The sequence below is a fragment of the Rosa chinensis genome, chromosome 1, assembly GCF_002994745.2.
Source record: "Rosa chinensis cultivar Old Blush chromosome 1, RchiOBHm-V2, whole genome shotgun sequence".
Taxonomy (NCBI): Eukaryota; Viridiplantae; Streptophyta; class Magnoliopsida; order Rosales; family Rosaceae; genus Rosa; species Rosa chinensis.
In genome coordinates, this window is record NC_037088.1 from 10,418,416 (window position 1) to 10,437,679 (window position 19,264).

Genomic DNA, 19,264 nt, shown 5'->3' on the forward strand with positions numbered 1-19,264 from the left:
GTTTGCGGCGGCGAGGGGCGAGATGACTGGTGGAGGATGCCAGATCTGAGCAGCAAGTCGAGGTCGCAGAGTTGCTTGGTGACGGACGCGGCAGACATGTTGAGGTCATTCTGCATGTAGAGCTTCCCGCTGGTGAACAACCGGGGCTGAAGCACGAATTGACCTTGATTTGGCTCAGGCGGAGGTCACCTGTTCGTTTGGCCGGACCCGGGCCAGGAAGGCTGAGAATGAGCTTCCGGTGAGCGATGTGGTGGATGTAATGAGCGATGACGAGCCTAGAAACGATGTGGCAGAGTCGAAGGTCACCGAAGACGAATTGAAGAACGGTGTTGTGGAGATGGTTATGGATAATGAGCAAAACGTTGGGTCTGTTGGTAACGAAGATGAGGCAGTAGACACATTATTGGCCCCGAGTAGACTTTGAAATGAGGGACATGGATCACTATAGTGTGGTGTATTGATAAGTTACCTGTTGCTTTCTGTGTATTAAAGTCAAATTATCTGTGAATCATACAAAATGGTGCATTTTTGGTGGTCTATTGGGAGGCAGTAGAGACATTGGACTTTGTATTGGGGGGCAATAATATGATTATTGGGAGCCAATAATATGATTATAAATTGATCAATTGTGCCTGTAGTGTATTCATTTTGGTTTTGGGAGTTCATACAATTCACTGGACGGCAATAATATGATTTTTGGGAGGCAATAATATGATTACTGGGGGGCAGTAATATGATTACTGGGGGGCAATAATAGCCGGATTCCGGATTCCGGTCATCGGTCGCCGGATTTCTGTTACCGGCTCCCGGAATCCGGTCATCGGTCGCCGGAGTCAGGTCACCGGTCGCCGGAGATCGCGCCGGCCACTGGTCACCGGAGCACAGCAAGGTGGAGGGTGACTTCTCTCTCTAAGTGAGAAAGAAGGAGAGGGCAAAAAAGTCTCAAAAAAAAAAAAAAAAAGAATTAATTGGGTAAAGGGGAAATAATCCCTTAGAGTGTTTTGGGTAAATGGGGTTAAAAAACAGTTGGTGGAGCAAGTGGACAATTTTTAGCCTAAAATCGGGTAAATGATCATTTTCTCTTTTATAAAATAATCCATAATTTTTAGTACCAAGCAAATATTTCACAACACGCTCAATTGCATGCCAATGTTCTTTACCTGGTTTACTTGTGAACCTGCTAAGTACTCCAACTACATACGCAATGTCAGGTCTAGTGCAGTCAGTTGCATAGCGCAAACTGCCAATTATGCTAGCATATTCCTTTTGATTAATCACATCATTTTCACTTTCAACAGGAAATAAGTGAACACTAGAATCAAAAGGAGTAGACACATGCTTGTGGCCAACATAATCATATTTCTTCAAAATTTTCTCAATATAATGTGACTGATCAAGAAAAATACCATCACATGTTTTTGTTATTTTCATGCCCAAAATAACATTAGCCTCACCAAGATTTTTCATATCAAAATTGCTCTTAAGCATAGTTTTTGTCTCATCAATTACATGCAAATTTGAGCCAAAAATTAACAGATCATCCACATAGAGGCTAATAATAACATGTGAATTTTTCCAAGATTTATAATATATGCATTTGTCACATTCATTTGATTTATAACCATTTCCAATCATGCAGGAATCAAATTTTTCATGCCACTGTTTAGGAGCCTGCTTTAAACCATAAAGGGATTTAGATAACTTACGAACCTTGTGCTCTTGACCAGGTTCTATAAAACCTTCTGGTTGGTCCATATAGATCTCTTCATCTAAATCACCATTTAGAAAAGCTGTTTTCACATCCATTTGATGAATAATCAAATCATGAATTGCAGCAATAACAATCAATAATCTAATAGATGTAATCCTTGTAACCGGAGAAAAAGTATCAAAAAAGTCTAGATCATGTTTTTGCTTAAAGCCTTTAGCAACAAGTCTAGCTTTATATTTGTCTACACTTCCATCCAGTTTGAGTTTTTTCTAAAGACCCATTTACACCCAATGGTTTTAAAACCTGTTGGTAAATCTACTAATTTCCAAGTATTATTAGAAATTAGAGACTCAATTTCATCATTCACAGTCTCTTTCCAAAAAATTGCATCTGGTGATGATAAAGCTTCATGTAAAGAAATAGGATTTTCCTTAACATTATAGACATAATAGTCAGGGCCAAAATCTTTTTCAACTCTAGCTCTCTTACTTCTTCTAGGTTCATTTTCATTAGTTTCTTGTATATGCAAATTAGAAGAAGAAGAACTAGTTGTGAAAAAATATTTTCTCTAGACTCTTGACCCCCACTATTTTTTGATTTAAAAGGAAATTTTTCTTCATGAAAAATTGCATCACCCGATTCAATCACAACATGATTTTAACATCAAGAAATCTATAGGCTACACTATTTAAAGCATATCCAACGAAAACACAAGTAGTAGCTCTAGCACCCAATTTTGGTCTTTTAGGGTCAGTTAATCTCACAAAGGCTAGACAACCCCAAACTCTAAGATAACCCAAATTTGGTTTATGCCCCTTCCACACCTCAAAAGGTGTAATTTTTGTATTTTTATGTGCACTCTATTCAACACATAACAAGCAGTTAAAACTGCTTCACCCCAAAGATTAGAGGGAGCACCTGAATCAATCAACATGGCATTTGTTAACTCAATCAAAGTTCTATTTTTTCTTTCTACCACACCATTAGATGCAGCTGAATAAGGTGGAGTAACTTCATGAATCACTCCTAAAGATTGAACAAAAGAATTGAATTCAGAAGAATCATATTCTCTCCCTCTATCACTTCGGAGTCTTTTAATTTTTCTACCGAATTGATTTTCAACCTCAAGGAGGAACTCTTTAAATTTGGCAAAAGCATCACTTTTATTTTTCAACAAATAGACATGAGCATATTTAGAACAATCATCAATAAAAGTGATAAAATACATGTTACCTCCACGAGTTAAAATTCCCTCAAATTCACACAAGTCTGTATGAATTAATTCCAATAGCTCAGTATTCCTTTCAACATTTTTGTGAGGCCTTCTAGTAATTTTTGTTTTACTGCAAGTCTCACATTTTTCAAAATCTTTTTGCACTGAAGGAATTTAACCCAAGCTAGTCATGATTCCCACATATCTACTATTTATATGACATAAACGTGCATGCCAAAAATTCAAAGAATAGAGCATATAAACTGAAGTAGATGCTTTATTATTATTATTGTCAACATTCAATTTGAACATGCCATCACAAGCATAACCTTTGCCCACAAATACACCTTTTTTGGTGATCACATATTGGTCAGATTCCATAGTTTGTTTAAAACCAGCCTTATTAAGAAATAACTAGACATCAAATTTTTTCTCATGGAGGGTGTATGCAACACATCTTTCAAAGTTAGCACCCTACCAAAAGTAAATTTGAGTTCCACCTCACCAGTTCCAAGCACATGAGTAGTATGTGAATCTCCAAGCATAACTGTTTTGGGCTCCTTAAAAGGAGTGTATTTCTTGAACCAATCTTTATCATAGCAGATATGCCTATTAGCACCACAATCTGCCCACCATCCTTCAACACTTTGAACCATATTTACATCAGTTATCATTGCCACATATGGTTCTTCAGTGACGTGAGCTTGAGGAATAGCCTCACGTTTTCGATAATTGCAATTTCGAGCAATATGCCCACTTTTGCCACAAACATAACAACAAGTATATTGTTGCTTATTTTCTGAAGGAGGATATTGGTTCTTATTCACATAGCTTGGTTTGCCTTTATTCTGTTGGTGAGGTTTACCAACTTTTTTCATATTTTTCTTCTTTGGCTGCATAAGAGAATTTTTATGAAAATGACCATTGGGCATATTATTATTGGAAGATACTAAATTTACCTTGGAGGTGTCATTATTTGTATCTTGCATAAGAACATCTTGACCTCTTGCTTCCTCCTCAACTCGGATGCGAGTCGTCAAGGTCTCTAAGGAAATCTCCTTTTGTTTATGACGCATGGATTTTTGAAACTCTTTCCATGAAGGTGGAAGTTTATCAATGATACCAGCCACCACTAGATTTTCACCAATTTTGACACCTTCAGATGTAACTTCAGCTACAATCATTTGGAAGTCTTGGACTTGCTCCGCAACCGACTTGCCATCCACCATTTGATAGCGGAAAAAACGGCTTGCAGCATATTTTTTCGCACCAGCTTCCTCGGTGTCATATTTGCTCTGTAATGCTTTCCAAATTTTCTTGATAGAAGAATATGTTGTATCATAATAATCATAAAAATGATCAGCAAGACAGTTCAAGAGATAGTACCGACAATTATACTCATCTTTTTTGAAAATTTTCAACTTTTTCTTCATGAGCAAGGAGTTCATCATCCTTCATGCCTTCGGTACTCTTCTTTGATGGATTCTTCTCCGTTAGCACATAGACAACTTTGAGAAGATTAAGGTAGAAGAGAACTTTTCCCTTCCATCTCTTGAAATGTGCACCTTTGAAGCGGAAAGGCTTGTTGAGATCTCCCACATTGTCAAGCGGCATCTCTTGAGTACGCTCCATTTTCTTTGAATCTCCTTAAAATTGTTGGTGAAATTACAATAAAATTATAATTTCTATATGAGAAACTCGTTGAAAAGGCTGAGGCGCGGGTATCTTGCTCTCTTTAAGGAGATTCAAGCCCTCTGCGGAACAATGCCGGTGCACCAGAAATCTCTTGTCTTGTCCCCTCCAGGATACAACAGCCCAACAACAAGTTGTGTGGCTCACACCAATCTGCACAAATTGGAGGAACCCAAAGCTCCACCAAAAGAACACCTTTCTTTGGCTAAAAAACACACAAGACACTTTGGAGGATTTTGGAAAGAAAATTGATGGGCGAATAGTGGTGTTTCGTAACAGTATTACTTAAAAGCAATGATCTGTTTGAGCATGCAACAAATGGTGCTATTTATAGGCTCTTAGGACACTCCCTACCATTAATAGTGTAGTAACCAAAGCCATAGGTTACAAGAATTAAAACCCAAAATAAATCAAAATAAAACACCATGAGTTACAAAATAAAATTCAAAATAAATTCTGAATTTAAACACACAAATAAATTCAGATTTTAAACACAAAATAAATTCACCCAAATTTAATTTTAATAATAAATAAAATATTAAAATGTAACAACAAATAGCTTTTAGAGGAAACTCACCAAGGGAGGCATGAATGGAATGAATAATGGAAAGTTCAGAAGTTCATTTTCTTGCTCTTCGGTTAACATCTTGAGCTCTCTGCTTTTAATCCTCTGTTGTATCCTCAGCCTGCGAACCTATAGATATAGAAGTTTAAATGAAAAACCAAAAATATAATAGATTTCTGACCACAAGAAAACTACAAAAGAGAGTCTGATTGTAACTATAGACAAAATGATAGCATTCTAATACTCAGATTGTGGTAAAACATGCCCACCTGTTCCATATGCAAGAAAATTTTGTAACAACAACTCCGAAGATTATCCTGAATCTCTTGCAGTTCCATTTTTGCAAACTCTTGCACCGTTCCAAGACCCTCTATAGTTTAGAATCTGCACGTACATTCATAGTAGAAGCACCAAACTATAAGCCACAAGTTTTATCTCTCATATCATTCCTAAGGCGTTTACACCAAGAAAATCATATCATAAACTAAGTATTAAAAGAACAAAGATAATCAGAGGGTTCTCTATGCATTGAATTATGCTGGTATAAGAAACAAACAGAATCATCACAATCACTATATCCACACCATTCTAATCTGGCTATTCCATATTGAGAGAGGCTTTACTACTCTATCAAACCAAATAGAAACAAAACGTAATTCATGATGTGATTGCAGATATTTCACCAAACCTTTGGGCAAAGCTTAATATATTGTTGGAAAGTTGGGAGTTCACAATATGCACTATTCAACTTGAGGGGGAGAGTGGAGACATAAAAAGGAACAAATCATTATTATTATATTGTTTCTATCTCTAAAATGGGATTATCTAGAGTACGATATTCTTTTCTTGAAATACAATTCATTGTCCATATAAAATTGTATTCTCACATGTAATCATAATTATATAACTGTTTAAGAAAAACTGAATTGGGATAGAATTGAATCGTGCTTTCATTGATAATAGGGGCCTCTTTATATAGAGGATTACAAACATAGAGTTAGAGTTGTACATGGAAACATAATCTTACATTGATTGGATATCTCCTAAGATTCTCCGAGAATATCTCTAATATAAACCATATTTCAACTAGAGCAAGTAACCTCGAGTTTGGGCTAGACACATATTCTGGATTTACTTGAACACTCCCCCTTGTGTCGCCCAAACGTGGTGCTTCTCTCGTTGCCTTGTTAAAAACCTTGCCAAGTAACAAAAACCCAGTGGGACAAAAATAACCTCGGTCGAAGGGGAAAAAGAGCACAACACACCCTTCGCATTTCGAGACCATACATGTAGACATCTTCCCCTGATGTCTGCATCTCCCCCTGATGACTACGGTCATGGGAGTTCGAATAAATTCAGCAAACGATGCTACCAACATGTTCCTCGAAAGTGGAATTTAGGCAATGACTTAGTGAGCAAGTCTTCCATACTGTCCTTAGATCGAACCAAGTTCACTTTGATCTTTAGGAGAGTCTGTTGTTGCTGATTATACTTAGTGTGGTCGCTTTTGATGTAGCCTTGCTTCAAAACAAGCAGCATTATCCTATATGCTCGTAGGCTCATATGTGGTAGACTTCAAACCACAATTGTTCGAACATGCGTAACTATAGATCCAATCCATATACATTGAAGAGCAATAATCTCTGCATTGTTCGAAGATATAGTGACTAGGGTCTATTCTGTAGACCTCTAAAATATCATGGTCTTTACCCATGGTGAACACTTAACCAATTTGGGCACAACCTTCATGTGGGTCAGAGAGATACCCAATATGGCTGCGTTCCTGGTGTGTGATGGTTCCGAATTCATCATCTCTCTGTAGGGATAGAATAAGTCCATATCAATCGTACATCTCAAGTACCGAAAAATATCGTTTACACCAATCCAATGGCGTCGCGTTGGCACAGAGCTATACATTAGCTAACAAGTTCATGGCAAATGAGATGTCTGGTCTTGTGCATTGAGCTAAGTACAATAATGCGCCTATTGTACTTAACTAGGGCATTTCTGCCCCTAGCGCATCTTCGTCATCATCCTTCGAACGAAGAGTATCCTTTTTCAAGATCAAGACTACGGACGATCATGGGGGTGCTTGAAGGCTTGACTTTGTCAAAATGCCTAAGCATCTATCAACACGCTGCTCAAGTTCCAAACTGAGACATAATCGTGTTCTCCCAAAATCCTTCATCTCAAACTCAGATTTCAAGTGTTCAGCGGTTTCCCTTAACTCTTTAAGGGCTTCCTATGAAGATCATGTCCAACATGAACCGCGATAGAATCCGAAACTTGTTATGGAAACACGCCGGCATATCCCTTCTCAATCAAGTAGTCACTTTAGTGAGCGTTTCAGTCTTATTGTAAACGCACTCCGTGGTCTTAGAGCCACTTGACTTGGGTAAATGAAGTTCACCATGAACCTTCATGTATATTCCATATCTAGATCCCCATATAGATGTGTAGTGACCACATTTGTGTTGAGAGAAAATCTGCACACAGTGTAAAATATCCCCCAACGTAATTTCTCTCGTATTCATTAACATAACAGAGTTTTAATTATTTCGGGTTCGACCCATTCAAGACAGAATGTGTCTCTTAATTACAATCCCCTGTTATAAGGGAAACACCCTTTGATTCCATTTATAAAGAAACCAATGTGTGGTTGTTTGTTTTTGCGGCTGCACCCGAATTTTGGAATGGGTGGCCTACGTACCCGGGAAGGGATCAAGCCACTCGTAGTTCAAGAGTTTCAATAGGTGAACGACCCATTGGAAGACTTGGATTTTGGAAAAGGAAAAGTGTTTAGGATGCGGTTGCATCTAGATTATTTAATTCCAGATTGCCTACATACCCTTGCGGGATCAAACCACATGTACACTACACCAATTTTTCAATCAGACGACAGTTTTTCACTGTCATCTGATTATATACTTTGCTGTTGTCTATCTCAATACCGTCTGATACATGGACCAGACAATACCAAAAAACTGTCGTCTGATAAAGTTTACTACAACAGCGACTACTATGCTGTCTGTTGTCTGAACACCAAGAAAAACAAACAGCGGCTTATATACTTACTGTTGTCTGAATGTGTACCAGACAACAGGGGCTTATATGCTTCCTATTGTCTGAAGGCTTAGTCAGACAATATGTACTTGCAAATCCCATTGTCCATCCATTACTGATACTATAGATTTCTTCGAAAAAATGTTGTTTGTTGTTTTGCTAGACAATGACTTTCTCGTTCTTTTAGTCCTTATAGTATTATAGTTAGATGGCTCATACAACAGTTTTTGTTAGGCATTTTGTGATGATCAATTATTGCACAATCATTTTGTGATGATCAATTATTGCACAATCATTTTGTGATGATCAATTATTGCACAATAGTTTTTAGCTGGATTGAATGGTCTGATATACATTCAAAATGACATCATATCCAAAACACATTCATATTCTTGTAAAAATCCGATACATTCATCCATATATCCAACAAAGTCATTACATCAACAGAACTAGTTTTCTAACAACATTTAGTGAAATGTTGAAACCAACCAAGTCTTGAAGAACACTTTGTGGTGATAATGAGGATGCCAGCAGAAGAGCAAAATCTATGTAAACAATTTCATACCGCAATAGTAAGGTTTGTATAATTATACATTTACAAAAAAATCAAAGTGGCAGAGTATAGGGGGAGATAGGAGCCAACTTGATTATGCCTTGGTCCTCTTTAACAGACACAGGCTTGAACAGATTAGCAATCATTTCTACTTTTGGTGATTAAGTACGAATTGCAGCTCGGTAACGAGAAATCAAAGGCCATTTCCTGGAACTGACCACCTACAAAATTCCCATTTTTAATATGTAAATCGTTAACATATATAATACAGCAACAGACTTTCTAAGAGAATGTGGAATATGCAATAGTAGTAAAATTTATGGGAAAAACTAATGTAATGTGCAGTGGAGAAAAAACTATAGCATGTAATGTGCAGTCAAGAAGAAAAAATGTTACCACTGCAATAGAAGGCACATCGGAACGCCCAAGTGAGCCATGTGACACATCCATCCCTAAAATCAGAGTAGGGGACTTGGATACCAAGGGTAGAGAAGGAGGATGCTCCACCATTAGCAAGGAGTTGATTCCGCCAAGCTGCATATGGGCAGATAAAACAAAGAAAATCAAGATTGCTACATAAATGATTAAACTCAAACAATTGATATCATGTGGAGGGCAAAACTCACATCACGCAAAGTTGACATTTGCTCCTGGGGTTTTTGCCGAGACTTCTCCACTAGTGAAGCCCTTTGGAGATTGGATAAAGCCTTGGTATAGCGTTGCAAGGAAACCAAATTACAAAGCTACAGAGGAATGGATGAATTATTAGTTAACTAGGGTATTCATTTTAACATTATATATTTGAAGATAATATATCACCTCTAGGGGAAAGTAAGAAGGTTTCTTTGGTTTTCCAACATTGATGCAGGGAAAATCTGCTGAATCGCGTAACTGCATGTGCTGATGCTGGGCAAAGTATTCATAAACAGTGATCTCTTCTCCATCTCCATCGTGTCCTCCTTTTGATTTCAAAAAGAACCTAGAAACAAATAAAGAAGGGTAAAAATATATTGCAGAATTTGCAGGGAATACAAGTATATACTGTATCAAAAACCAAATGTGAGATGCTACTACTATTTTAAAATGACATGCCACAGATGAAGGTAGAAAGAGCTCACGTCTGCTGTTTGCAGGGTTTATCGCTTAATCCAGTGATTTTGTACTCCGTCTTGGAAGCATAGGTCTCAACCTTTAGATTTTTTAGCATCCTCTTAGCCTATTATGAAAGAAAGCAGCTCAAATCATGAAAACTGTCACATGAATGAAATCTCAACAATTAAGGAGACCACCGTTACCTTAATCCAATCAATCTGGTAAGGAGTTTTGACATTCTGGTTCTCCATGAGGAAATTCAAAACAGGACCAGGTTTTACAATCATTATAGTGGACACATCTATATTCCAACAAGGATAGTGATTAGCTAAGTAGAACAACAAAGAAAGCCAAGCCTTCAGTCTTTTAGAAACTAACCCATATTCAGGGATAGGCCGCCTTGCGTGGCCCAGAAGCTTGAATGAAAACCCCTGTAGCCTAACACCCCTCCTCCCAATTCTATGAAGTTCCTCGGGTTGTTATGGAAGAAAGATTGCCGAACAAGGAGACAACCCCTGGAGAGAAACCAAATTATGATACACCACAAATAAGAGCAGAATGACTGAGGATTTATATACCACTTGGGTACTTACTGCTTTGCTGCATTCTGCCTTATAATGATGTCAAGAACTCTAACTGCTTCCTTAAAATGGTCAGAGTCCTGACCTCGCAAGGCATTCGTGATTGCTTGCATTAGGATTTTAGCAGCAAAGTTGACCTGTACCTTTATTGTTTTGGATTGAAATGACTGCTTGACTCTCTTCCTATTGCCCTGACTCTCTTCTAGGGAGTAACTGCCCCCAGATCCCCCATTCGTCCTAGACCTGTGTGCAGAATAACCACTGAGCTAATATCCAGAAGCAAATAGGAAGCAGCAGAGATACACCATGATCCACATATAAGTACCTACTTGATGATATGTCATCCAGTACTACTGTGAAATCAAGTTTTTTATGAGGGAGCTGCCCAACAGTAAATAAGCTCTTCTCTCCATCATAAGCAAAATCCTTGTTTTCCAGCTCCACACTATATGTGTCGTTTACTTTTTCAGGAACCTTACGTCCAATGCCTTTCCTGTCAACTTCGGTTCCTTCATCATATTGCATGGCAATCTGTAACACCATTTTACAAAACACAAGATAAATTATAAAAATATCATCTATACTGCAAAATATTGGGCAAGAGAGACAGAGTCCAGGGGATTACACTATAATGGTAAAACTCAGCATTAGATTTATTGGGTATGCTAGGAACACCTAAATTTAGTTTGTAAATAATAAATCTTTGAGTGTACCTGTGCTGAAGGAAGTGGGAGGATCCTTCTGCAAATCCTTAAGCTCCTTCAAGATGCTCTTGGAGGCCATGACGACGAAACTTAGGGAAACTAGAAACCAGAAAAAAACAGATTAACTACTACTTTGACCAGAAACCAAACCGAAATAGACCCACAAATCATAGATATAAAACCTATAAAAAAAAAAAACAACTTTAAGCTCAAAGACCTGAGTTGGAATCATGGGTCCAATCCAAATCTCACAAAAATTACAATCTTGATGAATTTCAACACTCACCTTGATGATATCGATGGGTTGAATGACGCAGGTAGCGAGCATACTGGAGGCTCTACCATTGATGAATGTCGTTCGCGTGGTCACTGGGCTGGTGGTGCTGCGAGGCACACGCAACATCGGTGCGATGGCAGCGCTGGAGCTCCTCAATGGCATCGTGAAGGGGGTCGGAGGCGTCTAGGGACAGAGGCTAGGTTGGGGGTTTGGGGAGAGACGACGGCGACGACGTTGCTGAGAGGATGAGAGGGTCTCGGTGGGAAGAGATGCACAACGAGAGAAAGAGAGAGGTCAACTGAAAAATAAAGGCGGGCCGAGCAAAATTGCAGTGCGAATATGTGTGGGAAGAAAAAGTGGGAAGTTTAACTTTCGACCAAAAAATTAGGCGGGCTGAGCAAACTATTGAACCCTAAAACTTAGACGACATCAATTTCAGTACATTGTCTGAAACAAAGTCACACAATAGACAACTAAAAAACTGTTGTGTGAATCAAAATAATCAGACGACATATTTTTCAACCATTGTATTAAGAGTAATTGCACAACAGAGAAGTAATAATTGTTGTGTGATTAAAAACAATCAGACAACATCTTTTATCCACCATTGTGTTAATCAACCTTGGACAACATCACATAATAACTGTTGTCTGAATTAATTCATTCAGACAACATCAAAAAAATCAACCATTGTCTGAAATGCTATTGCACAAGAGCAAAAAAAAAAAACTGTTGTTGGATTCGAAAACTTAGACGATAGAATATTTCTTGCTGTCGTATGATTAATTCAGACGACAGTTAAAATGTTTGCTGTCGTCTGATATGTGTTGTCTGATTCCGAAATTGGTGTAGTGGTAGTTCCGGCATTTGGGATTTAAATGGGTAGATGACCCATTTATTTTTTTGATTTGTGTCTGGGTTATTTGTCAGGGTTTAAAGCCCTTGAATTTGTTTTTGGGTAATTTGGGAATGATGTGATTTTTTCTGGTGTTTGGGTGAATTTGACTAGTGGAGTCAGGGATTGGATTTGAATTTGTGGTTGCATCTAGTGGGTAGCTAGATTGCCAACATACCCTGTGAAGGGATCAAACCATTATAGTTCAGACATTTTGGGAATTTGGGATTTTTCTTGATTTTGTACCAAAATGATATTTTTTAGGTTCCGAAGTATTTTTAACTAAATCAAAACTTGGGTATTTTTGATTCGGACACCCGTTCTGTTGAACGTTGCCGAATTGTTTGAATGGGCCCAAATTTAAGACAGGATTTGCTTGCGAGTCATTTCCTTGGTCCACATCCATCAAGGCCTTTTTTAAAAGGCAAGGAGGCCCAGATGCTTTCTTTTCCATTCTCCATTTTCTTTTCTTTGTTTTCACTGTCTTTAACCAAAACCCAGACATAACACGAACTCGGTGCTTCTGCCAAGTCAAATCAGAGATGGGTCTGAAGATGGAGTGTCGAATCAGAGAGGGGTCTGAAGATGGAATGCGATTTGGGTCTTCAAGTAGAAGGAATTTCTCAACACCTGAAGCTTGAAATTTTCTGTATTGCTTCTTCCTGTGAGAAATTGGGTAAGGACTTTCTCCTCTTAGCTCTCGCTTCCAGCTTTGTGATGGAGGCCAACTGACACTCTTTCGATTTTATTTCACAGGAATGTTGACTGGAGCTTTGCATGATCCAATCTAAAGACTCCGGCGCTTCGTGGGTGAGGCCAGATCCATTTTATCACCTAATTCAGTTGTGAATTGACAACTCTATGAAGTGGTAAACTTCTTTGTCTGTCTTTATTTATTGAGTTAGTTGGTTTTCTCTTTCTTTGACTTTTATTCTTCCTTTGATATGCCTTTGCATTCATCCTTGTTAATTAATCCACCGCTTCATGACAGGAGTCCAGCAGATTTTGACAAGAGGCTAATATATTTGGCTTATGCATGATTCCATTGTCTGCTATAGCCACCATTCATTTTTTTCTTCTTTTGCTTTTGCTTTGCACTTTGTCATCTTCTGCAACTATCTAGAGCACTTTGTTAATCAAGCTCTTTTGTTTTATGCATAGCTTAATTAATCTATCTCATGGCCTGCACATCACCAGAGCACTCGTTCTTTGTTTTTTTCTTTATACATATATATATATATATATATATATATATATTGCTTTATGCTTTGTCAAGTTCTGGGATGGTTTGGATCACATTGACCACACTTAAATTAAAGCTCCATGCCCAGATAAAAGTGCCACCGCCAAGACTTTTCTCATTTGGCTTTTATATTGGCACCGCATCGAACCTTTTTGGAACACAAATATTTCAAAGCTGCTGCACATAATTGAATTTTGAAGTTTGTTTAGTCAAGTCCACCGTAAATTTTCATTTTTCTTTCTTCCCTTGACACACTGCACCCACAAACACATACTTGTCACCTCATGAGATCAAGTCTAGAATGTTTCAATTGATTGTCTTGGCCTTTTGCAAATATAAGAACCTGTGCATCAGGTTTGTTTTGGAATTGGCTGCTACCAAGTGTGTGTGCTTAATTTTTGACAACTTGAGGCTCGCATTGCAATTCCACTGCCCAGCTTCTTTCTTACTTGTCATCTTTTAGTGTTAAAAGCCTCAGACCCTTGGAATTGGATGCTTCAAAGCTTGTATTTAATTTTAACAAGTTTGTTAACTGTGCATGTTCAAAACGAACCAGGTGATAGTGGTCACAGCAGTGTTGGAAGTCTCGAAGCTTTATTTTAAGGGTGAGCATGTTCTTCCAAGTGCCAATTCTGGTTTCATTTTGCCGGCAGACATGATTTTAGAGTCTGCTGCAGAACTGTATTTATTTTGACAGCCTTTCTCCTTCTCCTTCCTTTGAATCAGAAGGTCGGGACTGACTTATTTTTGGCTTTGGTGTTTTGACAGAGTTCCCTTCTTTTTATCATCATTTTTAATTTGAACCAAGACCCCTATGAAAGCATGGCCTGGATGGTGATTCACACGGGGTCCTCTGCCAGTTTCTGGATGTATTAACCCAAACTTAAGTCTTGAGGACTATTTCGGCACCCAAAGGCACGCCGAGTCAAAGCTCTAAAACAGTATTGATACCGTAAGGCACCACCACTGGAGCTTCGATAGTAGTTTCAACACCCTAAGGCACGCCGTGCTGGAGCTCAACGACAATATCGACACCTTAAGGCACGTCGTGTCGGAGCATGATATTGATACTCTACGGTATCGCTGGAGGCCTGCATCATTTGAGAATAGCAAAGGAAAAGGTGCACATCGGTGGTGAAAGTCTCACCCTCTTTTTCCTTGCTTTCTTCCTCTCCTTGGCTGCTATCCTCTGCTTCTTCACAGTCCTCTTCACGCTGCTATCCTCCTCACGTTCGTCCCCCCTTTTTTTTTCTTTATGCAGTGCTTTTTATATTGCACCGATCATGAGTTTGGTTTGTATAAAACATAGAGTTTTAGAGTTCAACTTGGAGTGAACTACTTGGGGAACTTGTATTCCGTGAAGACTACAACTCTTGTATTTTGTAGTTGCTTTGTAATCTATATTTTGACAAAACAAGAAGTCTGACGTCTTGTAAAAATCCAACAGACCAGCTTAATGACTCTTGTGCTTTTTCCTTTTGTTTAGAGTTTTAAAAGCTATCAACTTTGTCCATCCTTGTTTTCATGAGAGGCTTTTAATTTTATTTAAATAAAGCACTCATATTTTCCTGATATGGACGAGCCTCGTTGTAATTGGATGTGCGAATTTTTTCATTTCAACAATTTGTAAGTTGCATGTTCAGTTATTTAGAAACTACCAAACTGACAGGGTAATGGAGTGCAATGATATCCATTATGAGAGAATATGTCTCATCGTAGTCGATTCCAGGGCGTTTTGTGAGAAGCCTTGCACCATAAGGCGAGATTACCATCTCTTTTTCTCACTACGCTTTCTAACGAAGACCCATTAGTCAACAGGTTTTATGTTAGGAGGTGTTAGCATCATTGACTCAAAAACCTTCCTCTTCGTTAGAGAATCCAACTTAACCTGGATCGCATCTTTCCATTTAGGCTAGATTTCTCTACGTTGGCATTCATTCATCAACGGAGAGTGGTTCGATATCATCAGACTCAACAAACTCATGCACAACGAAATGCACAACTACATGATCAATTATGATGGAGTTTCTATCCCACATCTCATGTACACTAGTGTAATTTTCAAAGAGCTCTATATTCTCAGGAATAGGTTCTGACGTTGAGGCGTCCCTCAATGATAACCATAACCCGAAAGATTCTCATGAGACGGATTTTGAGTCTTGATGATCAAAGGATTGGAATGTGCCAAAGTATCATTCAAATCCACGGGCCTCCCACGCGTCCTAGCTGGGGCCATGGCCTGTAATGCTAGAGTACCACTCTATTTGGCGTTGGTGCCCTGCCTACCTCCGTGTAGGGTGGCGCTACGTCTTCTTGTAGGGACGTCCTTCCTTGCAGGCATATTTGCAGCAAATGTGTGTGATCTCATCACTTTAACAGGGATCGAGGTGAGACATAGTGGGGACAGACCACGACAATTCATGTCGTTCCTGCTGAACATTCATGTTCTTATCTCCCCCCAACGACTAGAAGACTGTCTCATCAAGGTGACATCCACAAATCTAGCGGTAAGGAGATCGCTTTGCAAGGGCATTAAGTGGCAGACGATTGTTGGAGTCTCAAATCCAACTGAGTTGCCCATTCATCTATAAAGACCTATCATAATGAACCGTGGCGGTGAAATTGGCACATAAATGGGTCACTGTACAAAATACTTGTACCCAGTCACTAGCTGTAACGCAGAGATACATTGAGTGGCGGTAGGTCATAGCCGAATTAGCATAGCTGCATGCGATATTGCATCACCCCAAACAGATATAAGGAGATTGGTGCGCATTACCAATGTCCAGACAACCATCATAGTCATTTCCGCGAGATCATTTAGGTGTGTACATGGGAATGTGATGTCCGACATCAATCTTATTGCAATAACCATTGAAAGTCTTCGATGTAAACTCTCTAGCATAGTCAAATCCAATTGACTGAATATGATGATCTGGGGATTGAGCCCGTTGTCATATGATATGTGCTAGGAGTGTAGTATAAGCAGCATTACAAGTGGACAATGGCACAACACGTGACCAACGTGTTTGCGTGTCAACCAACATCATGAGATATTTAAACGTCCGCAAGTTGGTTGAATCAGTCCACAGAATCCCTACGGATTCTATGTAAGAACAAAATGAGTATTTTCATATCCTTTTCATAGGACGGTCTCAGTCCTAACTTCCCTTAAGGAACGGGCTTTGTAAACGAACGAAAGGCCTTAGAATTAACCAATGAGGATTTTGGTTGGGCCTAAGTATCTGAAACACTATTTGAAGCAAAGTTGGTGATTGCAACATCACCTGGCGCGTCATCACCATGATGTACGCTATACATGGCGTCATGGATAAGGATTGTGCCAGCCCTAGGCTGGTGGTGGACGGGGGTGGCTCCAAAGGCAGCTGCGTCGGTCATAATTAGTCCAGGAATCAACTTTTGATTCATGCTTCGTTTCGCTCGAAAGAAAGGATGTCCATGTGAAGTCTTTAGTAGACGGATCATCATATCATGACTAAGATGATCTATCGTGTCATGACAAAGCCAATATGTGTCTAAATCCAAGAGATCTTCTCTCATAACTTTTATTGGATTAATAGCTCAAATAGTGACATAAAGTCCACTAGAGAGACACATAAACTTCTCTAAGATGCACATTTGTTCGCAATAATTAGAGGTATTGCAAATGAACTCATTTCCGTCCTCTACATGCGTTTTCGCATGGAATCCGTTGGCTATCTATATGTACGATTTGCCCTAGGAGCGTAGAGAGTTTCTGTGACAATAATCAAGGTGCCATTTGGCAAGGGAAACTTGGGTTATTCCATGTCCTTGAATTAATACTGATCGCCCAGCCATCATGATCACAAAGTAATATGCTTAGAATTAAAATGGAGTCATAATGAAAAGAACTCGAAATTTTATTCATAAGCCAACGGAGTTACATGATTGTCTCTTTGACCAAAGAAAATCTAATCCAAAATGCTAGCTAATGCAAAATAATGGTAGTCGTCTAACTTCTTTAGGTAATTCCAAAATAAATGTGATCAGGTGAGTAGAGAGATGTCGGTGGAGCAAGGCTCGCTTAAGTACCACTAATCTCATAACCTTCTTAGACATCACACTTACTTTGGGTGAGCCTACTTTGAAGAAAGACTAAACCATTTGCATCTACTACAAAAATATATGGCAATTGCCCATTACATCTCTTGGAAAAATAAAGACTAAACATAATTGGCGATCTATTGATCCCAGCCAGATTTGTAGTCTTTAACCCTTCACTCTAGATCATCTTCTTGATCTTCTTGTTCCACATAGTGAGCTTCTCTTGCTTCACAATATGCTTTGTATGCGGTGACAATTTCTCCCCGAGCTCTACAAATGTGTGCCCAATGACCGGATACTCCACATCGAGAACATACATCTCTTTACTCAGACTCCATTGATTGAGGCGCTTTGAAAGCGTCATTTAGATGGCTCTTAGTGTTGGTGGTGTTACCAACATGGCCAAAGGCGTTGCCTCCCTCTAATAAGCTCCATTGACAAGGATGTTGTCATGCTTTTCAGCGACATTCATAGCTCTAATAAGCTCATGAAACCTTGTGATCCGTCCTGCAGTAACATCGATTCGATAGTTCTTAGCAACCATCAATGCAAAGACAAGGAAGGTCAAGAAAGTCTTCTCAATCAACATCGCATCTGTGATCTCTTTACCACAGAATTTCATTAAGGATTTAATGCGAAGTGCTTCCGAGTTGTAGTCAAGAAATGACTTGAAATCACAGAAGCGGAGGCTATGCCATCTCACTTCTAGGTTAGGAAGCAGGGAGTCACGGACGTTGCCAAATCTTTCTTCAAGTGAGACCCACAGCCTTCTAGGGACTTCTTCATTCATACACTCATACTGGAGTGAATCATCCATATGACGAGTCATTAGGATGATGGCTTTCGCCTTATTTTCCTCTAAGGCTGCTCTATTTGCTTCCAAAGCTTGAGCTTGCTCAACAGTTAGCATGTCCTGGCTAGGCTCGAGAATCGTATCCAGGATTTCATCGGCCTTGAGATGTTGGCGGACATCATGAACCCACCTGTGATATTCAGAGCTAGTTGTTCCCAATGGAGCAAAGTCCAATTTGTTTAGGTTACTCATCCTGAAAGAGAACAAGAAATTAGGGTTAGTTTCGGAGGGTAAAAGGCTACACGAAAACTTATAAAATTTCTGAGCGTGGTCGCTCCCAAGAAATTATGAATTTCTGAGCGTAATCGCTTCTAAGAAATTAGGATTTCTTAGCGTAGTTGCTTTCAAGAAATCCAATTCCAAGAGGTATTAGATTAGATCGAAACAATGATGTGTGTGGTCGATCGTTTTCTTCTCAACAAACTCTAAGTTTGGAGGACTCTACAAGCTCCAAGCTTGGAGTGAGCACGAACCCCCACAGTTCAGCTTTTGGTCCCCCCTATGAAGAAGAAAGGGGGGTAGAAGAAGGGAGGTTGTAAGTCCCCGAGAAAAAGAATTAAAACTTCAAAAACGGGAACTTTTAGTAAAAAATACCACGAAATAGGTCGCCGGAAAATTTGATAGGGAAAATTCACCGAAAAGCTGGCCGGAAAAGTACCCGAAAAGTTGACCTGAAACAGTCAACGACGTTGACCGATGCTGATGTGGTGCTGGGTCCTCTGCTGACGTGGCACCG

The 19,264-nt window shown here is 39.1% G+C and overlaps 1 protein-coding gene and 1 long non-coding RNA gene across 3 annotated transcripts; one reads left to right on the forward strand and one right to left on the reverse strand.

Annotated features, from left to right (window-relative positions):
* Positions 1-8,958: 8,958 nt before the first annotated feature.
* On the reverse strand, positions 8,959-11,613 carry LOC112200483 (protein argonaute 4A). Its single transcript, XM_024341523.1, has 10 exons — positions 11,461-11,613; positions 10,796-11,001; positions 10,483-10,713; positions 10,268-10,404; positions 10,093-10,190; positions 9,916-10,013; positions 9,617-9,776; positions 9,424-9,540; positions 9,194-9,331; positions 8,959-9,018 (listed from the first exon to the last, which is right to left on the reverse strand). Exons 1-10 carry the CDS (start codon positions 11,611-11,613, stop codon positions 8,959-8,961), a joined length of 1,398 nt encoding a protein of 465 aa, XP_024197291.1.
* A 1,200-nt stretch (positions 11,614-12,813) lies between these two features.
* Positions 12,814-15,064, forward strand: LOC121051021. 2 transcript variants are annotated; one of them, XR_005804822.1, is made up of 4 exons: positions 12,814-13,022; positions 13,103-13,215; positions 13,338-14,194; positions 14,358-15,064. It is a non-coding gene; the product is annotated as an uncharacterized LOC121051021 (long non-coding RNA). The 2 variants fall into 2 exon arrangements; XR_005804821.1 differs by having other exon boundaries at positions 14,146-14,194.
* Positions 15,065-19,264: the final 4,200 nt, after the last annotated feature.